At 39.3% G+C, this 21,187-nt stretch overlaps 1 protein-coding gene across 2 annotated transcripts in view; it reads left to right on the top strand.

Moving 5' to 3' along the window:
• Positions 1-21,187, top strand: part of Piezo2 (piezo-type mechanosensitive ion channel component 2) — a 427,547-nt gene that overhangs the window by 327,883 nt on the left and 78,477 nt on the right. The window contains exons 16-22 of one of the 2 annotated variants that reach the window (XM_013035843.1): positions 249-397; positions 2,478-2,651; positions 6,468-6,509; positions 13,827-14,032; positions 16,590-16,750; positions 19,806-19,982; positions 20,251-20,376. In XM_013035843.1, coding sequence (XP_012891297.1) covers positions 249-397; positions 2,478-2,651; positions 6,468-6,509; positions 13,827-14,032; positions 16,590-16,750; positions 19,806-19,982; positions 20,251-20,376 — 1,035 coding nt within the window. The remainder of the gene's footprint in view (positions 1-248; positions 398-2,477; positions 2,652-6,467; positions 6,510-13,826; positions 14,033-16,589; positions 16,751-19,805; positions 19,983-20,250; positions 20,377-21,187) is intronic. The other variant, XM_013035844.1, reaches the window with a different exon arrangement.

The raw sequence follows: 21,187 nt of genomic DNA, 5'->3' as shown, positions 1-21,187 counted from the left end.
CTCTGCAAATGATCTGCTTATGGAGGAGAAAACTGAAGTGAAGTTGTTTAGCAACTGTTCACAATAGCTAATAGTACTGTGATTCTAACCCAGATCCACCATCTAAAGATGAAAACCTTAAAGAATTAAAAATCAGACTATTTTCCAGCACTTTTCTATGGAATCACTTGTTTTAGTTAAATAAAGTAAATATATTATGTTTTCCAATAACGTTTTTGTCTCCTTTGTTTTTTAATTGTGATTCTCAGGTGCACTATGAATGGTGGAGAAAAATCCTAAAATATTTTTGGATGTCAGTGGTTATCTACACTATGCTGGTGCTTATCTTTATATACACATATCAATTTGAAAACTTCCCAGGCCTGTGGCAAAATATGACAGGATTGAAAAAAGAAAAGTAAGTGATGTTAGTACATTATGGAATGAGAAGAAGCCAAGCCATTAAATGGTCTGAGTATATATTGGTTACAATACCTATATGGATTCTAGAATAACAGAATGGTTTGGGGATTATAGATACCAGGATAGCAGGATTTAGAACTCACTTTTCCTTGTGTTTCTTCTTTTAAAGCTTAAAATGTAGTAGCTACTACATGAATATTGGCTGACTAAATTTTATCAGCCCTATTTCAAGAAAATGTTAATTTTTATTGTCAGTTCCATAGGAAGCATACCTGCTAAATATTGCATCCAGCTTCTGCCTTTCATATGCAACTCCATTTTTCAGCGCAAAGACTTGTAATTCATGTATTTAGCCTTTTCTTCTTCATGTTTCCAGTCTTAGACTGAAAGTGAACTTAGAGACAAAGAGAAAGCCATTCATACAGGTACAGAGAGTCTTAGGGTATGGAGACAGCATGCCCTGTGTGGTTAATGGATGATGCTTTCTCCTTTTCTAATTTGCTCCTGTAAACATCTGAAATTACTTTGGAATTCTGGCCAGCACTGGGAGTTGGGTGCTAATGTATTAAGGAGAAAAGAACAAAAAAGCTAAGGGGCAGCATCTGAGTTCAAGGGGCAGCACTTGAGTTCAAGCCCTAGTACTGGTACTCACTGACAGAAAGAACAAAAAGAAAAAAATGCCATGTAGCTAAACAGACAAATCTGCTATGTTTATTTACAAATTTTATTGAATACTTATCCTGGAGTTACAACAGGAAACAAGAAAATCTTAAGTCTTATGAGGTCTACCACCCACTTATTGTATGCAAGCTTATTTCAAATTGTGGTCAGTCTGTGAAGGAAATTGCAGGCTGATGGAGCAATGGGGGAAACTACAAATTGTGGCTCCAATTGTCTTTTAAGCAGGTGTCCTTTAAATTCTCCTTGAAGGATAAGAAACAACTTGTCTTAGGAAAAGTGTGGGGGTTGGGGATTGGGGTACAGAAGAGCACTCACTACTGGCAGAGCAAATAGAGAATTCATCTTTTCTGCGATAAGACTGAATTTGGCCTCCTGGTACAGGTGAAGAATTGAAGCAAGTGTATGCCTGTTGAGAGGAAAGGAAAGAAAGAGATGAAGAAGAAAGTTTCATTTGGACATTTTCAAGGATTAAAGATACACTGACTAGTTGAGAAAACATGAGGTGTGATAAATAGAACTAAGACTGCATCTCACACCACAGTTATAGTCCTATGAGAAATAATGGCAACTCTATCTGACTAGAAAGGGGCAAAGGTAGATGACAGCGCTGGGTGGTTTCAGCATGTTAAAACAAATGCAGAGGAATATGTTAAGAAGGTAAAGAAAGAATCATGGACACTTCTGATTTCCTAACTTTGACAGGGTAGATGGTTGTATTTATTGATGCAGAGAAAATCAGAATAGAGATGGGAATATAAAGAATAGCCTTACTAAGGAAAAAAGTGAGACCAAGAACACTAAGTATGAAATTACTGTAGAGCAGCCAGTTTTCATTAGAAATTTGTGGATGAGAGTTCACAGGAAAATTCTGTGCTATAAATGGACATTTGAGTCTTTGGCATTAGGATGTCAGATAAATCCACAGGATATACTGAGAACACCAGGAAAAAAAATACAAGTAGAGAAGTAACCCCAAAGTGAGTCCTTGGGATATTTCAGTGTCTATAGGTACAGAAAGAAGTAAAGAAAGAATAAGAGAGAGAGAAAGAAAGAAAGCAAGAAAAGAAAAGGAGAGAGGGAGAAAAAGAAAGAAATGAGACCGTGGTAACAGAAAAGAAAACCAGGAATGTGTAGAAATATCTTAACCAAGGTTATTTCAGGGACTAGAGGATAGATTGAAAAATTGCCATTGAACTTGGCAATGTCAAGATTGTTTATGTCCATTGTAAAAGTTGGTGACTTGAATTTGTGAAAATAAAAGCTAAAGCAGGATTGTGGAAGAGAAAGATACCCAGAGTGGGAGGCCAATGAGACAGCACAGCTGATGTCCTTGAATAACTATGGTGCCTGCATTGCCCAAGAAAGCTTCTTGCTTTTTGTCTTGTTTACAACAGGCTTGAGGATCTTGGCTTAAAGCAGTTTACTGTGGCTGAATTATTCACTCGCATATTCATCCCAACCTCCTTCCTGCTGGTGTGCATTTTACACCTTCACTATTTCCATGACCGCTTTCTGGAACTCACAGACCTCAAGGCCATCCCCAGCAAAGAAGACAACACCATCTACAGGTGAGCAAATGAGGAAATCCTTAACTCTTGTCATCAGGAAGTCAGCTTTGATACTGTACCTCTGGTTGACAGTTTTTATGGATCCAGTGTTCAGTTCATAGGTGGGGGGGAGGGGGCGGCAATGGAGAGAAAGAAAGAAAGAGAGAAATACAGACTATTCCATGACACTTTCTGAAGTAGTTGGTAGTGAATTATAGCTGATTCATGTAAAGTGCTGTCTAATCATGTGATTAGATTCACAATAGCTGTGATTATGATTCTAAAAATCATTGATGATGATTGTGTATAATCACATAAACATATACAAGTGTGCACGTATATGCATGCTAGTACTGCAGCTTGAACTCAGAGCCTTGACTTCTCTCTTAACGTTTTTTGCTCAAGGCTGTCACTACCATTTGAGTCATACCTCCACTTCCATTTCTTTGCTGGTTAATTAGAGGTAGGAGTCTCATGGACTTTTCTGCCTATGCTGGCTTGGAACCACCAACACCCCATTTGGTGGTACATATTTTATGTGTAGGCTGGTTATATATTTCTAGGACATTCACATGATTCAGGAGTGAGTTTTTTGTTATGCTAATCACCTATAAAGAAATCACCAGAAGAATATTCCAAAAGATGATTTGAAATTTTTAGAAAGGGTTAACCTTAGCCAAAAAGCAGAAAAACTGCAGTCTACTAGCAACAATAAAAGTCTTTAAGAAGAGGAAATAAAGACAATGTCTTCTTTTAAGTGATTACTGTTGGCTTTCTCTTCATAAATAAATATAAATTATTTAAAAGTAATAGACAGGATATGTCTTCTCTGTGTTTATTGAAACTACAATGGGTTATCACAAATCCTTGTTGCTATCACAGGAAAATTATAATCATTCTTCTGATTAAGGCTAAGCAATTTTTTTCTGCCCCATACTTGTCTGTGATTCAGTTCTTAGGAAAATATTTGCTATATACAACTAAGAGAGCAAAAGTCTATTCTGAGAATAGTATGAAGACACAGATGGAAATTTAATTATTTGTCTTCAAAGAAAAAAATTGATCACATGAATACAACATGAAGTATGATTTTATTCTCATTTTAGGAAATACTAAACTTTCAATGTTCTGTTCCAAGAAGAACTAAAATTATAGGTAACTGAAACACTGCTATTTGATGATGAAAAATATTTTGTGATATTACAGATTTGCTTCTGTATTTGTTTTAATGTCATACTTAGTTTTCATTCTGAGTATACTCCAACTGACCATCAACCAATAGAACTGTTAGATGTTTTCTTAGCCATCTTACCCATGTATGGATGGGGCTGATGGTCAGACTCCCATACATTTACTCCCATCACTGTTAGAGATAATCAGACATTGGGAAAAATAAAGTTTTTGTTAAAAATTTGTACTTGCTGGTAAGGAAAATTGCCTTAAGGTTGAGTTTATGAAGACTAGTACTATTATTATTTGATCATTTTAACGTTACTTTGATACCTGTGGGTAAGCTTAATATGTTGTACAACTCTAATCATATATATGCTTTAACTATAACTGCCAGCATTTTTCAGATATCATATCCAATAGTCAAGGAAAATACTTTAGGAGCTGGAGATGTGACTCAAATGGTATAGTTGCACTCCCTGAAAGTTCAAAGCCCTGAGTTCAGACTTCAGCATCACCCAAAAATATTTTTAATTGGCAGAACATATTTATGTTTGTGAGACATGTAATTATTGATCATTACTAATAAAACCTTTAAAAAATACTTTTCCTCCCAAATCTTTTCCACATGAATTTTCTTCTCTTTCAAAGATTTTCCAGTATGCAGGGGCTTTTTATTGCCTTCATTCATCAAATACAGATACAGGCCATAATTTATCCAGAAAAGTCTATAAATATTTTAGGATAAGCGTAGCTAAGATTTTTACCAGTCTAAAGATATCACAGGTTATGGACACAGTGGGCATATAAGAGCTGAACTTGTACCAGAATTGCCTTTAAGTCTTTCCTGCTCTGCCCTGCCTTGCCCTGCCCTGTCCAATTATGCAGATTCTGGGTAAGGAGAGTTGTCCCACATGAAGGTAAATGCTGTCTGTTTCCTGCTTTATGGCACTTACCCTCCTGCAGGACAGGCAAAAAGAGAACAGACCTGAAGAACCTGGGGTGATTTGAGGTTGTTATCTCCTCTGCTCTCTGTGGTGACTTAGCCAGGATCACTCTCTAACAGTGATATTTACAAGAAAATTTAGACATGAGATGGAAATGCATAAACTCAGCTATCTGAAAAGAATTTAAGCACATGTGGTTCCATTTTCAGATCGGTAGAAAAACAGCTTCTTTGAACCTTGGAGAAATTAAAAAATTCACACATGCTATCTTATTTGAGATTTCCTGCAAAATTTTGATGGAGAAGTCCTCAAACATTAACTTTAAGCATAAAATTTATGTCCCACCTTTTAACAACTCTTCTTATTATAGTATTTTAACTAACAACTTTTTACATCACAGTATGTTTTAGTCTTAGTCTTAATCAGTGGCTGAATTAAAATGAAAATAACAAAGAAAAAGACATTTTCCAAGTTGGAACAGACTGCCTTTCTTTGCTTTTCCTGTGCTCACCTCCTTTTGATACTTTACAAAATAAATAAATCCCACAAATCTGAAATTAGTTATTAAATTGTCACATTATTGTTTCTGTCAGTAACCAGCAGGTCTCCTCCTGTCTGCTCACTGTGTATGTATGCTTATATGTTCATACATATAATATAGACAAGTGCCACTTTTGTATATAAAGTTAGTATTAAGAAAATGTTCTATGAGATACATAAGAAGAAACTATTATAATTCTAAGGCAATCTCAGGTATATGATCTTCTATATTGATAATAGTTTATCCTACATAATAATATGCCCATTTTAAATGTAAATTACTAATAATCTTATTAAAATTCTTTATCAATTATTCATTAGAAAATATTATTATAAATCTAGAAACAAAACAACCTCTTTCTCCAACTTCAGTTTTTGAAGATCTGAAAGAAACCATGTCCACCATAGTTATCTTTCATAAAATTCCATTAAAGAATTTAAGTATTGCTATTGTTTAGTGTGAACTGGGAGGTAGAAGAATAGGGTGCATGTTTTCTCTCATCTATGGAAGATAGATCTAAATATGTAAATATATAAAACGTCATATTTATACAAACATGTTAACTAGAGCATGGTGTATGCCGGGGCATAACTTTGGTATAACTATTAACTTATAGTTTAACTAAATGAATATCAAAAAAACTGGAACAAGTGTCAAAGGAATAAGGTCAAGGGGAGGGAGATAGACAAATGGAGAGAAGAAGGGTGGGCAAATGCAGTGATAATGTTTAATGTACATATGTGAAAATGTAATTAGGTAAATTGAGGAGATAGGTGGAGTTTAGAGAGATGAGGGAAAATAACAAAAGGGATAACAAGAGGTATTGTACTCACAAACTGATACATTATATTGAAACGTTTCTGTACAACTACTTGCTAGTAAAAAATATTAAATAAAAATTACTAGAAAACTAGGGGAATGAATATCTTTGGAATATGTTGGAGAAAAAAGAAAATAGAGGTACATTATCTTTGAGTATTTTTCCTGCATGTGTCTGATTTCCTGTTTCTATAAATTCTTGCTGCCTACACTCTTTCTGAGCTGCACAACCGGTGTGGATGACAACACAACTGGTGATAGGAAGCCTAAGATATAGCCTATGTCACTGTCTCTAACAGTCTTCTTTCTCTCTCCCTCCTGTCTCCCATTGCCTCCTTGTGCTTCTGTCTAACCTCTCAGCCATGCCAAAGTCAATGGCCGTGTGTATCTAATAATAAATAGGTGGGTACTTTGATGTTTTCTTCCTTGCTTGAAAATGTTTCTTGGTATGTTAAACTCTTTCCTGCTTTATAAGTGAAAAATATATCATCAGGTAGTGGAGAGTGGCTTCCAGGTATGCTCATGGATGTATTCTGCAATCTAAGCCATTTGGTGTTACACCGAATGGTACTGCCAAGTGGTTGTGGAGGTTGCTGAGGGTCTTCAGCTGGTGCTCAGCAGTTGCTGTCAGTCCGAACTTATGTTCGGACTTTATTATCTTGTGGTAGAAGCAGTTCAAGGCTTACCTGAGAGTCTGTCTCATTCTTATACATGTACTTAAGAGCTCAGCTTAAGAACCACCTCCTCCACACACACATGCTAAAAGTCATCTGCCTTTTATCTGAATTCCCATGGCAGTTTGTCACTGTGGCTGTCCTGATACTCTGCCTTTCAGATCTCCACTGCCTGCTTGGCTCATCTCCCTTGCTAGAGGCATAAGCTCCTCAGGCCTGGATGTCCTATAATGTTCACAAGTCACTGACCCCTCAACCTTACCCCTTAGTTGACGTTTGGTAGACATTTTGTGACTGAAACAAAAAATAATCACAACAATATGTGGTTTACAAACATCAAAATTTCAAGTATATCTCTAGTTGCAAGATCAACACAGACTAGAAGAAGAATATTTTTGTATTCAGTAGCTTTCATCATTTGTCTGCAGACCATAGAATGTGCAAAGATGGCACTGGAATGTGGCCCTGCTTTCAGATGAGGACCATTGAGCTGGGAGAGAAAACTCACACTGAGTTTTCATCCACAACAATGAGCTTTGTAAGTGTACGAGGTGTCCACAAAATGTCCCACAAACACCGAGCAAAGATCTTTGAGGTTCTGTATCTTCAAACTATTCTTACTTTGTTAAGCATGCCAGTGAAATTGTTCACTCTCCATATTCCATATGGTTAGTAGTAACATTAGTATTTAGTTAAGAGAAACATGCATTAACTCCATTAACAAACTAGCTGAAAGATTTTTGGTTCCCTCTGGCATTCATGTTTTTCTTAGAACTGTGGTTCAAATGGTAGAATGTCAGCCTTAAGTGAAAAGGCCAAGCAAGAGTGAGAGGCTCTGCATTCAAGCCCCAAAACAACAAAAACTTCTCTTAGGCTAAATCCTAAAGTAGACAACCAAGTGCAGCAATTGGTAGGAGGCAAAATGGTGCAAGGATGCAGTATTGGAGGTGTAGGGGGAGATAGAATGAAGCTTAGCTGGAGTCTGCTGGGACCCAGTGTTCTAGACAGCATGAGAGAATAAAAGTCTGCTTCTGGCTTTTAGCTGCCAAGTAGAGAACTAAGATCCAGACACCATTCAGAAATCTTGAGTGAATGTGTAAGCCCTACCTCTCCAAGCAGAAGGAATGACCCTGTCTTTATCTGTTTTTCTTACAGCAAGGGTCAGCATCAACCAAAATAGTTAAAATCTTGGAATACTAAAACTTTCCCATTATCTTCTTCTCAGTTAAATCTCTCTTTTATGGAGGAAAGTTAACATAAAAGAAGCCAGAGCAATACCTGTGAAGTCACATCAAACAAAGGGTTCCTCTTTTCACAGCATGTGCTCCTGAGTCACCTTGACAAATAATGTGAAAGGTGGAGGAAATAAAAATAATTTAATAATCAGTGTGAATTATAATATTTTAACTTTCAGGAGCAAAAACTATTACATCCAATCTTGCTTAGTGGATATTTTTGGAGGAATCACTACCATTCATGTGTAAGATACAATATTAAATTCACAAAGCAATTGCTTATAGGTGAACTCAATCTCCTAAAATTAATTATGGATTCTAGGAAATAATTTATCCTTAACACAACAAATATTCTACTCTAAATATTACTGAGATCATAAACTAAAATTATGGAAGGTATTTGACTTTACTGTTATTGATATCATAAACTACAAATTTTTCTAATGAAAAGAATGAGTACATTTACAGTTCACATATTCCAAATTCAAATAATTTAAAGTCAAGGAGAGCCAAGGACTAGTGTCTCATGCCTGTAATCTTAGCTACTCAGGAGGCTGAGGATCTCAGTTCAAAGCAAACCTGGGCAGAAATGGTCCTGAGACTCTTATCTCCAACAAACCAACAAAGAAACCAGATGTACTTCTGTGTCTCAAAGAGTAGAGTGCCAGCCTTGAGCAAAAACACTGAGGGACAGCACCCAAGCCCTGAGCTCAATCCCCAGTACACACACACACACACACACACACACACACACACACACACACACAGAGGAATAATATATAAACAAAGGAGACTTTACAGTGGCAAAAAAATTCATTTTCTTTTTTTTTTTTTTTTTTGGGTCCGGTCGTGGGGCCTGAACTCTGGGCCTGGGCACTGTCCCTCAGCTCTTCAGCTCAAGGCTAGCGCTCTACCACTTGAGCCACAGCACCACTTCCGGCTTTTTTCTTTTTGCTTATGTGGTGCTGAGGAATCGAACCCAGGGCCTCGAGCATGCAAGGCAAGCGCTCTACCACTGAGCCACCTTCCCAGCCCCAAAAATTCATTTTCTTCAGTAGAAAGTAGTTTAATAGGTAGCTTTTTCATCCTAGTTCAAGAGTAAAATTTGTTTCGCCTGTTTCAACAAAGATTGTGTCCCCAGAGCACAGAACATCAGACTCAGCACTCATTGGGCCACAGTGGGTACCAAAAACAACACTGCCTTGAGCAAAGGAGCTGGTGAGAGCAAGACTAGAATTCTGCCTTCAAGAAAAGAGTGCCCACAAAACATACTGAAAATTAAATGATGTGGGTACAAAGAAGTGCACAGGTTGAAGACATAAAGGAAAGAGTGGATGAATAAATGAACAGATGGATGGTATCTCTTAGTTACAATTGGAAAGAAGAGAAACATTTTACCTCTGAAATGCTCAGGAAGTGGATCAGAGCTCAGAGCCTAAACCATTATAAAGGCAACGACACAAAAGTATCTGTAAAGATAAAGAAATGTAAAGAGAAGAAAGGGAAATCCCTATGGAGACAGGCATATGTCATCATTTGATATGAGAGAGTAGAGGAAAGAGATTCTCTGAGAATACAGTGGGCCCATCAGCATGTCTATTTGGAGTCCTACAATAAAAATCCTTCCTCTGAATAATAAATAATTTACACAAAATGATCAGTAAAGAATTGCAAGTAGGGGGCTGGGAAGATGGCTCAATGATAGAGTGCTTGCCTTGCATGCATGAGGCCCTGGGTTCGATTCCTCAGCACCACATAAACAAAAGAAAAAAGCTGGAAGTGGCGCTGTCACTCAAGTGGTAGAACGCTAGCCTTGAACTGAAGAGCTGAGGGACAGCGCCCAGGCCCAGAGTTCAGGCCCCATGACAGGACCCCCCCCCAAAAAAAAGAATTGCAAATAGGGGGCTGGGAAGGTGGCTCAGTGGTAGAGTTGCTTGCCTTGCATGCATGAGGCCCTGAGTTCGATTCCTCAGCACCACATAAGCAAAAAAAAAAAAAAAAGCCGGAAGTGGCACTGTGTCTCAAGTGGTAGAGTGCTAGCCTTGCTGGAGAGCTAAGGGATAGCGCCCAGGCCCAGAGTTCAAGCCCCATGACTAGACCCCCCCTCAAAAAAAAAAGAATTGCAAGTAGAAAGTGGCGCTGCGGCTCAAGTGGTAGAGCACTCACCTTGAGCTGAAGAGCTGAAAAGCGCAGGGACAGTGCCCAAGCCCAGAGTTCAAGCCCCACGACCAACAAAAAAAAAAAAAAAAAAGGAATTTCAAGTATTCTAAGTTCCTTAGCATGACATTTTGAGGGATGTATTTATTCACCAGAGTGTACTTCTCAATATTAATTTGGAGGGAGGAAAAGTCAAGTTTTTTTTTTTTTTTGGTCAGTCCTGTGGCCTGAATTCTGGGCCTGGGTGCTGTCCCTCAGCTCTTCAGCTCAAGGCTAGTGCTCTACCGTTTGAGCCATAGCACCACTTCTGGCTTTTTCTGCTTATGTGGTGCTGAGGAATCAAACCCAGGCCTCATGCATGCAAGGCAAGCACTCTACCACTGAGCCACCTTCCCAGCCCCTCAAGATTTTTTTATTATTATTTGCTAAGGGGAAAGAAAGCTGAGTTAATAGTTTTCTGGAGCAGCTGATCTGTCTAGCGAACAATAGCCCATTAACCCTCTGCATTTGTGCATGACACATCCATAATGAATGAAGCCCTACCTCCCAGTGAATTCAGTGGTCAGAAGCTACACTCAGCAGTGTGAACAACCCATGGAAAATGTTGGAGGATAGATTCCCAGGAAGAAGTATCAGAATGTGTTCTGAATGTTTCTTTTAAGTACACAAACTGTCAATGGGCTGAGGATTATACTAAGTTTGGCATCTGCTCTGTTATCCGTTGTTGAGTGGTCCCTTGTAAGAGCATGTTTCTAATTATGCCTTTATATTAAAGGGTTATTAAAATTCAATATAAGAAAACCTGTCCTCAAAGACGGCTTAATATATGGGAGGGAGGGAACAAGTGGGAAAGAGGGAACAGCTGATGCTATGCAAAACAAAAGATGTACATATCACAAATGTGGAAGAAATAACTGTATCGCAAAGCTCATAGAACTCATAAATGTTATAGACCATGATAAACAATTTGCTCCAGGAAAGTTAGAATGTGTTTGTGACTTTAACTGAGCATCACTATCCCACAATACTGTGAAATTTGGGGAATTATATAATCACTTAATCACAATAAAAAAGATGTCTTAATATAACTGAGTACTTACAGAAACTACCTTTGTTTTCTATGTATCGTATGAAGTAGGCACAACTATTTCCAGCTTACAGATCAGCAAATGGAGACTTACAAGGACAGGTTAAATAGTTTGCCATTTTATATACTAGGAAGTGATCTCATTGGGCTTCAATTTGTTGTTTTTGTTGCTGTTCCAGTACTGGGGCTTGAACTTAGAGCCTCATGCCCTTACTTAGCTTTTTCATTCATAGCTAGTGCTCTATCACTTGAGCCATAGAGCTACTTCAGGCTTTTTGCTGGTTAATCAGAGATAATAGTCTCATGGACTTTTCTGGCTTTGAACTGTGATCTTCAGATCTCAGCTTCATAAGTAGCTAAGATACAGATGTGAGCCACTGGCACCGAGCTTTCAACCTGTCTTTCTGACTCCAAAACCCCATGCTTTCAACATTCTTCTTTATTGCCTCCATAAAAGTATAGTAAAATTGAGCAATAGATAGATAGATCGATACTAAGAAAAATTCAGATTATTTTAAAGCATTATCATTCAATCGTGTACTTTTTCATCTCTACCTGATTAAGACACATCAATTCTATGAATGTTCCATGCAAAATACGACTCGCCAAAGTTCTCAGATAGCTAGCAAACATCTATGCTAGAACACAACAGCCCCATACACATTTTCTCCTTTTTCTCTGTCACCCCAAGCTTTCAAGGTTCAATTGCTCCAGAGGATCCTGGGTGCCACTTGCCCCATTTCCTTATAAGGATTGTTTCAGAGTACAATGAGCAACAATGAGTGATGGAATTTCAGGACTCTTTCATCCTCAGCCCCACCTACCTCATAGGTTTGTAGAGGATTACAAGTTTTTAGAAAGAAATGCAGATATTCTGAAAGACTTGTTCCAGGTCTTCCTTCAGTTCCTCCATTTAATGATTGACCTCACTCTATCTCTGCCCAAGGCTCAGAAATACTGGGATATTTTGCTCTGGTTCTACCTGAATCATAAATAGTCTCATGGCTAAGAATTTTTTTTTTGCTCTATAAACAAAAGTTGTCTTCTTGTCAGTATGAAATTGATACAGATACAAATTCTTGGTCTAAGATGGTCACAAATTCTTGGTCCTAATCATAGTGTCTTCTCACTTACATAGTATAATCTGGCACTGCTGAAGTAAAGAAATAGGTGGCAGTGTCCATATCTAATCACATTTAGGACATAGACAAAGCAGCCTAATGCCACAGGTTTAAAAAAGAAACAGGCCAGGCTCTGGTGGTTCATACCTGTAATCCTAGCTAGTTAGGAAGCTGAGATCTGAGGATCATGGTTTGAAGCCAGAGTGGGCAGGAATGTTCATGTGATTCTTATCTCCAATTAAGCACCAAAAAAAGCCAGAAATGGAGCTATGGCTCAAGTGGTAGAGTGTTTGTTATCCTTGAGCTCAGGGACAGTACCCAGGTCCTGAGTTCAAGCCCCAGGATCAGAAAACACACACACACACACACATACACACCACTCACACAGAGAGAGAGAGAGAGAGAGAGAGAGAGAAATACCTACAAGGGAGAGAAGAATTGTACCTGTCATTTACAGTATGAGAGAAACTGTAGGCTCAATGCAGCTGTCTGGGCTCAGTGAGAACTTCCTTATTCTCACTCAGGCTCAGGTTCCCTCCTACTGTCTTCCACTGCTGCCTCCAGTCCACAGCTGCCATCAGTCACCCTCAGGCATGAGCTGATGCCAGCATATCCCAATTCCTGAGAGCATTTTGCTTCTGTTGCATTTGTATTCGAAGCTGGTAGAGTGGGGTTAGCTGCTGCCAACATTGATTGAGAAGACACATTATTTAAGAATCTGAAAAAAAGATAATTTCCTGATTCTTACAAGATGGTTTGTTGCGTTCCTAAAGAGCACAGTAAGCTTCGCCTCAGGAGTCTCTATGTTCTCTTCCTCACAAGCCCGCAGTCGTTTCCACTCAGATCACTTGCTAAGCCTAGGGTCACAGCAAAAGCACGCTACTCATGCCGTCCTGGAATGCACTTGGCATTAGGCGGTTCCTGCAAGAGGCATACAGGAATGCAATAGTGAGTGATGTGTAGCATGATGTATGATCTCTGACTCTCCTTATAATTCTTCTGTTCTCATCTCCTTTTTTTCCCTCTCTATTTCAATTACATTGAGCAGCATCAAGAAAAAATTACCAATCCACCAAAATGAGTAAGTCCCCCCGTGAAGTCATGAAATGCTTGCTCTACATGTGCCATTTCATGCTTCTACATCCTAAACTCTGACCATTGTCTCCTCTGGGGAGAAAAATGTCAAGTTTAGGTGTCAATAGTTCTCATTCCTGATTAGTCAATGGAACTTGAGTATGAAAAGCTTCTAAAACCTGACTTGAGAGTTTGTTTTTCAAAAGAACTTAAAACAAACCAATAAAAGGTGGCAAGATCTAACACCCCCCCACCCTTGCAAGGTCTTTGTACATGCACTGATTCTCATTTCATTTATCCTCCTTTGACTTGCCCCTGGTTCTTATTTCTCCTGGCCCTCTTCTTCTGACTCAGCTGTTCTCTGCCAACAGATTGGCCCACCCTGAAGGGAGCCTCCCGGATCTGGCCATGCTGAACCTGACCTCTAGCCTAGAAAAGAAGCTGGTGGAGCCTGGGGAGGAGAAGCTAGAGGGATACACTGAAAAGGCTGAGAAGGGTGAACTTGAGAAAGACAGCAATGTGTCCGAGGAGGATGAAGATGAAGAAGAGGAGTCAGAAGAGGAGGAAGAGACATCAGGTAATCATCCCACTCTTAGCAGTTGTTCTGACTGAATGAATGAATCTATGTATGACTCTGAGAAATAAAAGGGAGAGTTCTACTGGATTTTGGTTGCTATATTCCTGGTTGTATTGGGGTACTATATGTTTGGTTGCTATAATATTCTTGTTTCAGCTGCTCCAATTATTTCCCTCTAATCTGACTGAGAAAAGAGCAGATGGCTGGCTACTGAGTCCAGACCACCGGGCAGAGCTTTGGTTTGGAGGCCACAAGGCACCACTGGGCATATGTCACCATTTTCTTAGGGGCCTTCCCTACAAGGAGAAACCAGTCCCTGTGCAGGTGCCTTGGATAGTACCTGACATCACCTTTACACATGTTCTTTTTTTTTTAATTGATTTTATTTTATTGTAAAGGTGATGTACGGAGCGGTTACAATAACATAAGTAAGGTAGTGAGTACATTTCTTGTCAAACATTGTTACCCCCTCCCTCATTTTTCTCCCACTTTCCCTGCCCCCTTCTCCCCTCCCCCCCGCAGCTCTCCTCCCCCTCAAGTTGTAAAGTTCATTTCCAGCATAGTGAGTATGGCTGTCCTTTGTCTCACCATTTCATTGAGGAAGCCTGTCTGGGGCTTTTCTGGGAAAGAGTAACTAAGAATTAAGAAGATGTGCAGTTCCACAGTGCATCATTTCAAGCCAGCTCCTGAAGGTGTTATCTAGGCATATTCTTTGTCCACTTTGATGTTAGGGTTTTCTTTCCTGTGTCTTCCTAGACTTGAAATAATATTTTAACAGGATATAATGGGAATCAGATGGCATTAGTAATTAGGAAATGCTCCCTGACAGAAAATGCAAAGGACAGAACCAGCTCAGTCTTTGTTACAGTACCCAGAGGGTATAAGAGGGAAGAAAGTGCCATCTTTGAGGCGGGACACTGAGGTGCCATACTTCTGTTTTGTTTTTATTTTGTTTTATGCTGGACCTAGGGCTTAAACTCAAGATCTGGCTACATCCCTGAGCTTTTTAACTCAAGGCCAGCACTCTACCACTTGAGCCACAGTTCCACTTCTGGCTTTTAGAGCTTAATAAGAGATAAGAGTCTCGTGGACTCTTCTGCCTGGGCTGGCTTTGAACATGATCCTCAGGTCTCAGCCTTTGTATGAGCACCAGCACCCAGCCTGCTGCCCTTGTTTTTCATGGTCTCCTCTTCTGTTCAAAAGTAGAAAATACAAAGCACATAAGGAAGAAGATTCCTCTCAAAGGCAAGTTCCTCCTGTAAACCTGGTCCCTGTTCCTGCTCATCTCAGAAGACATAAGGAAAGGACCAGAGATATCCCTCCCACCCCACCTCCCATAGCTGAGAAGCACCTGCACCTCAGTATAAGGGATTAAGACTTAGATCTTCCATTGTTGCTTTCAGGAAGGTTGAGCTTTACTAATAGGGATTCACCAAAAATTGCACTGCACCTTTGTACCCCCATATCATCAGGTATATTACCTGTGTACAGCCCCAAATCATGTTCACCTAGCACCCAAAACTTTCTGTTGACCAGCATCTGAGTCATGTTGTAAATAGCATTTTTCACAACTGAAACCTTAATGTTCAGAACTACATGCAATAACTGTTAAATCTACTCATGATGCTAGGTAGAGAATGTGAGCTTCTGTCTACAAATATGATGAGGTAACCCATGGTGCAGATATGACAGGCCAAAGCAGACCTGTTTCAGCTTTCAGTCAGATTAACTAGCAAAGTCCTAGAAAGAAGCATGAATATCTACCACAAGGTGGAAAGAATAACATGTCTTGATAAAATGAAAAAAAAATGGTTTGAATGAACTTGATCACATTTCTTGAATCTGTAGACTAGGTCATCCAAATATCTAATGTTCATTTTTTCATTTGGAAGCAGAATGAGCAAGCTGTTCCTACCTCTGGCAGATTATAGACAGGTATGTTACCTCAGAGAGGAAGGAGCGCTTTAGCCAATGACTTCTGAAAACAACATTTTAACAACAAACTTGTTAGAGAGCTTGACAGAGAGCTCAGGATACTTAATATTGAAGAGAACTAGGGAATCATAGTTTCATCAAAATTCTTCTCAACATCAATAATTGATGTGTGGTTATAATAACATTGTTTCTGAGTCTCAGTTTATAATGTCCATGCCATCAGTATGCCATGGGGCTCTTAGGTCCTCAACTCTCAACTATTTTGCAGCTTCTCTGAAAGTTTTTTTTTGTTATTTTTTGGTGTTATTGTTGTTTTGGGGTTTTTGTGGTGGTGGTGGTTTTGTTGTTGTTGTTGTTGTTGTTGTTGTCGGTTGTGGGGCATGAACTCTGGGCCTGGGCGCTGTCGCTCAGCTCTTCAGCGCAAGGTGAGTGCTCTGTCACTTGAGCCACAGCCCACTTCTGGCTTTTTCTGCTTATGTGGTGCTGAGGAATCAAACCCACGGCCTCATGCCTGCAAGGCAAGCGCTCTACCACTGAGCCACCTTCCCAGCCCCGAAAGTTTTTAGTTTAATGAATAAGATATAAAATCATCATGCTCTTGGGTGAACTTACTGTTTTGCAGATTTGAGAAACAAATGGCACCTGGTGATCGATCGCCTCACTGTGCTCTTCTTAAAGTTCCTGGAGTATTTTCACAAATTGCAAGTGTTCATGTGGTGGATCTTGGAGTTGCACATCATCAAAATTGTTTCCTCCTACATTATCTGGGTTACTGTGAAAGAGGCAAGTCAATGTTTGTTGTATTATCAGGCAGAATAGAGCCAATCACAGTAGGCCATCTATCTATTTCCTTCTTCATATCTCCATGGTGCTTTTTAATTCAATGCCTATTATGTTAGTACATCTCAACTGGAAGATAGGTACATGTGCTTTGACATTCAGAATACCCAAGAAACCGAAAAGACAGAAGGAATGGAGAGAAAGTCTGGTGGCTTAGGTTCTAAGTGGCTTGGTCATGATACTCTGGTTTCTTATTTTCATCCAGTCCTGGTGAATTTCATGGAATGGTTAGCTCTTCTGCACTACCTGTGAGAATCTATCTCCCAAAGTTGTCTTTAAGGCAAATAGTAACACTCCAGTTTATATTACCAAGGAGTAAACTCAAGTGCTGAAATTGAATAAAGTCTTCACTAGTACTCAACTTTTTTACTATTGGGCTTTTTTTCTTTTGGGAGACAAGACACTAAGTGTCTGGTCCAGTTGTATAAACCCTCTGTTTTCTTGCCTGTAAAGAAAAATTACCATTATCGACAATTATTTCACTTTGCTGTGAAAAATTAACTTTCTCTGAAATGAGTTTTTATTTAGAGTCTCTATTTAACAAGTGATTTTTGTATAATATTTACAAATTTTAATTTTTAGTTTTATTTTTGAGTTGGTCACCATTCAAACAATCTTTGCTAAAAACTAAGTCAGGAAGCCACTGCCTACAGTCTTTAAAAAATTAAGCTAAACTGGGCACTGATGGCTCAGGTTTGTAATTCTAGTTACTCAGGAGACTGAGATCTGAGGATTGAAGTTTGAAGACAGCACCAGCCCAGGCAGAAAATGCTTATGAAACTCTTCTCTCCAATTAACCATCAACAATCTGGAAGTGAAAGTGTTGCACAAGTTGTAGAGCACCATCCTTGAGAAAAAGTATCCAAGAGATAGCACCCAGGCTCTGACTTCTCTGTGTCTGTCTATCTGTCTGTCTGTCTGTCTATCTGTTTGTCTGTCTGTCTGTCTCTCGCTCTCTCTCTTGTGCTCACAATCACATGGTATGAAACACTTCATTAAGACTTATTATTAAACTCAAGGACATGAATCGGTTTTAAAGTCCTCTATAGCCAGGCATAAGGCCTATAATCCTAGCTACTTAAGGAAGCAGAGATATAAGGATCAATGTTCAAAGCCAGCTCAAGGAGGAAAGTCCATGAGAGTCTTATCTTCAACTAACCACTAAGCTGGAAGTGGAGCAATAACTGATTTGAGTGGAAAAGCTTAGGGACAGTACCAAGTGTCTAGGTCCTGAGTTCAATCCCAGGTCCCAACACACACACACACACACACACACACACACACTATCACACTGCCCACCCAACCCCAACCATTTGCCTCTCCAGGGATGTGTCCCCTCTTATGTTCACTCTTGCACCTGCATTTTCTTCTGCTTACCTATCTTGTGCTTACACTTCCAGTCTCAGTTCAGCTCTAATATCTTACAGATCATCTTTCCTCACCTTGGATTATGTTCAGCTGTGTGCTCCCAAAACAGTATGGCTCTCCTCAGGCAGAATGCTCATTCTACTCCATTGTCTCAGGCTGCTATGGACATCCCAGTGCACCATCCCATGACCTTCCCAAGTCAAGAGTCCTCATGAACGACTTAGGATTTAAGAAAATTATTATTCTTTTCTTCTTTTTCACCATTATTCAGAAAGTGGAGTTCTATTCAAATTGTGTTGTTTGTATACTCAATGCCTTCAATAAGCAGTAAAAGAAACAACAAAGAGGTTAATTTCACGGTGTTTTCATAGAATTGGGGGGGAGTGGTCTTGAACTCAGGGTCTTTAGCTGTACCATAGCTTTTTTATCTCAAAGCTAGCATTCTGTCACTTGAGCCACACCACCACTTTCAGCTTTTTAGTGGTTATTCGTGATAAGAGTCCTGCCTGGGCTGGCTTCAAACTGAAATCCTCAGGTTGCAGTCTCCTGAGTAGCCATGATTACAAGTGTGAGCCACTGGTGCTCAACTAAGATTTGCTTTCAGACATCCAAATTAGTATAACATTTGGTGATTAGAGGAGAGTCAATTGCATAAAATTGCATAAATTGCATAATTACATAAAATATTTTGGTACAATAAGAAAGTTATTATGTTTTATAGTTATTATGTTTTATGTCTTATGTTAAAGTTATTATGTTTTATAGCTTACAGAGACCTATTTTTATTCTCCATTAATTCTTTAAGGCAATTCTTATTACCCTAATAGTTCAGCCCTTAATCCTCAGATCCCTTGCCTTGGATTTAGAAATAAGTAGTTAAATAAAACAGTAGATAACAAACTACAAATACTGTGGCACAATCTTTACATCCTCACCCATTGTAGCATTTTATTTTACTTCACTTCATTTTACTGAGTCTTGAACTCAAGGCCTGGGCACTGTCCCTTAGCTTTTTTGCTCAAAGCTGGTGCTCTACCACTTGAACCCCTTCCAGCTTTTTGGTGGTTAATTGGAGATAAGAGTCTAACAGACTTGTCTGCCCAAGCTCATTTCAAACCATGATCCTTAGACCTCAGCCTCCTGAGTAGCTAGGATTATAGGTGTGAGGCACCAGTGCCTGGTCCACTGTGGCATTTTATACTTCCAACTCTTAATTCCTAATTATCTGTAGTTCTGTTCTCACCATACTTTTCCACCCTTTCCTGCCTTGGCCTCTGCACCATTGACCTGGAATTCACTATTTATCATTCACATTCACTACTCACACCATTCATCTGGTTCTGCTCTTTGTGAACCCCTTCATCAAACCAAAGATCCCTTGTAAATGCTCTCACAGAAACTCACACACATCTGTAACTTAGATATTGCTGTATTTTATTGATAATAAATAATCATATGTCTATCTATCTTCCATATAAAAGTATCCTTCAGACCATAATTCACTCATTTAGTCCCTATTCATGTAAGGATACAAGCAATACTTGCTAAACTGAAGAAGCCAAGTCATCTTCCCTTGAACGTTATTTCATATCATGTATTTTTGTCCCCATTTCTGATTTTATGTTTCCAGGTGTCTCTGTTCAACTACGTATTTTTGATATCTTGGGCTTTTGCTCTGCCATATGCCAAGCTCCGCCGTGTAGCCTCGAGTGTCTGCACTGTCTGGACATGTGTGATCATCATCTGCAAAATGTTGTACCAGCTACAAACTATTAAGCCTGAGAACTTTTCTGTCAACTGCTCCTTGGTGAGCTTCAAGGATGGGAGACCTTCCTGATGTCCTTTAGGAAAGCAAGTCAGATATTTGGAGAGCCTGTACCCTCCCCAAGCACATATAGCCTAGAGTATGGGTCATGTCAGCCAGCCTGATTCTATCCAGCCTAGACCTAAGTCTGTTCTGGAGCTTAGATCCCCCTTGAAATGGGCTCCCAAATCTACCAAGCCCAGAGCTGAGGGAGAAAAATCTGCCCATGCCCACTTGGCAAACTGACTCTATTTTCTCTCTCCTTTTTTAGCCAAATGAAAATCAAACCAACATACCCCTTCATGAACTGAACAAGTCTCTGCTCTACAGTGCTCCTGTTGACCCAACAGAATGGGTTGGCCTGAGGAAGTCTTCTCCTTTGCTTGTCTATCTGAGGGTAATGGTTTTCCTGTGTTTAGCCTGGGCCACTGCACAGATACCATTTGCAATCCTCTCCCATGACAGCCTCAGCACCCTGTGTGACAGTCACTGCATCTTCTTACATGGCTTTTAGAATCACCTTGGCAATAAACAACTGAATATTAAAATCAGTACTGATCTTGTATGCTGAAGAGAAGTTAGCCAAGCAATCTTACTTTGTTTAGATAAAATATATTAAATATATGCTAAATAGCTCATCAAGCAAGGTCAATGAAAAAATCAGAACTAAAATATGTCCAAAACAAATTGCTAAGTTTTTAAAAAATATATTTTATAACAGCATGCATAATGTTAACAGGCTGGAGGCAAAGGAGAATTGTCTGGAAAGGAAATCCCATAGTTTACAAAACACGAGCATTGCAGTGCAAGAAATTTTTTATTTTTTTGGCAGGGGGAAGGTCTGGTCGTGGGGCCTGAACTCTGGGCCTGGGTGCTGTCCCTCAGCTCAAGGCTAGTGCTCTACCACTTGAGCCAGAGCACCACTTCCGGCTTTTTTTTCTGCTTATGTGGTGCTGAGGAATTGAACCCAGGGCCTCAAGCATGCAAGGCAAGTGCTCTACCAATGAGCCACCTTCCCAGCCCCAAATTTTTAATTTTTAAATTCTGTCTCTCCATATTTTTTAAAGGATATATATTATAGTTAGAAATAATAAAAAATCTTTGCAAAAGAACTTTGATGGCATTCCATCAGAAAGAATGACATTGCCCCATTTGTTAGGAAATGGAAAGACTTGGAAAAAATTATATAAAGCCAGGCCCAAAGAAAC

This window comes from Dipodomys ordii, unplaced genomic scaffold (assembly GCF_000151885.1).
Source record: "Dipodomys ordii isolate 6190 unplaced genomic scaffold, Dord_2.0 Scaffold226, whole genome shotgun sequence".
In the NCBI taxonomy this organism is placed as follows: domain Eukaryota; kingdom Metazoa; phylum Chordata; class Mammalia; order Rodentia; family Heteromyidae; genus Dipodomys; species Dipodomys ordii.
Note: the sequence above shows the minus strand (reverse complement) of the source record. Positions and strands in the feature narration are given on the sequence as shown.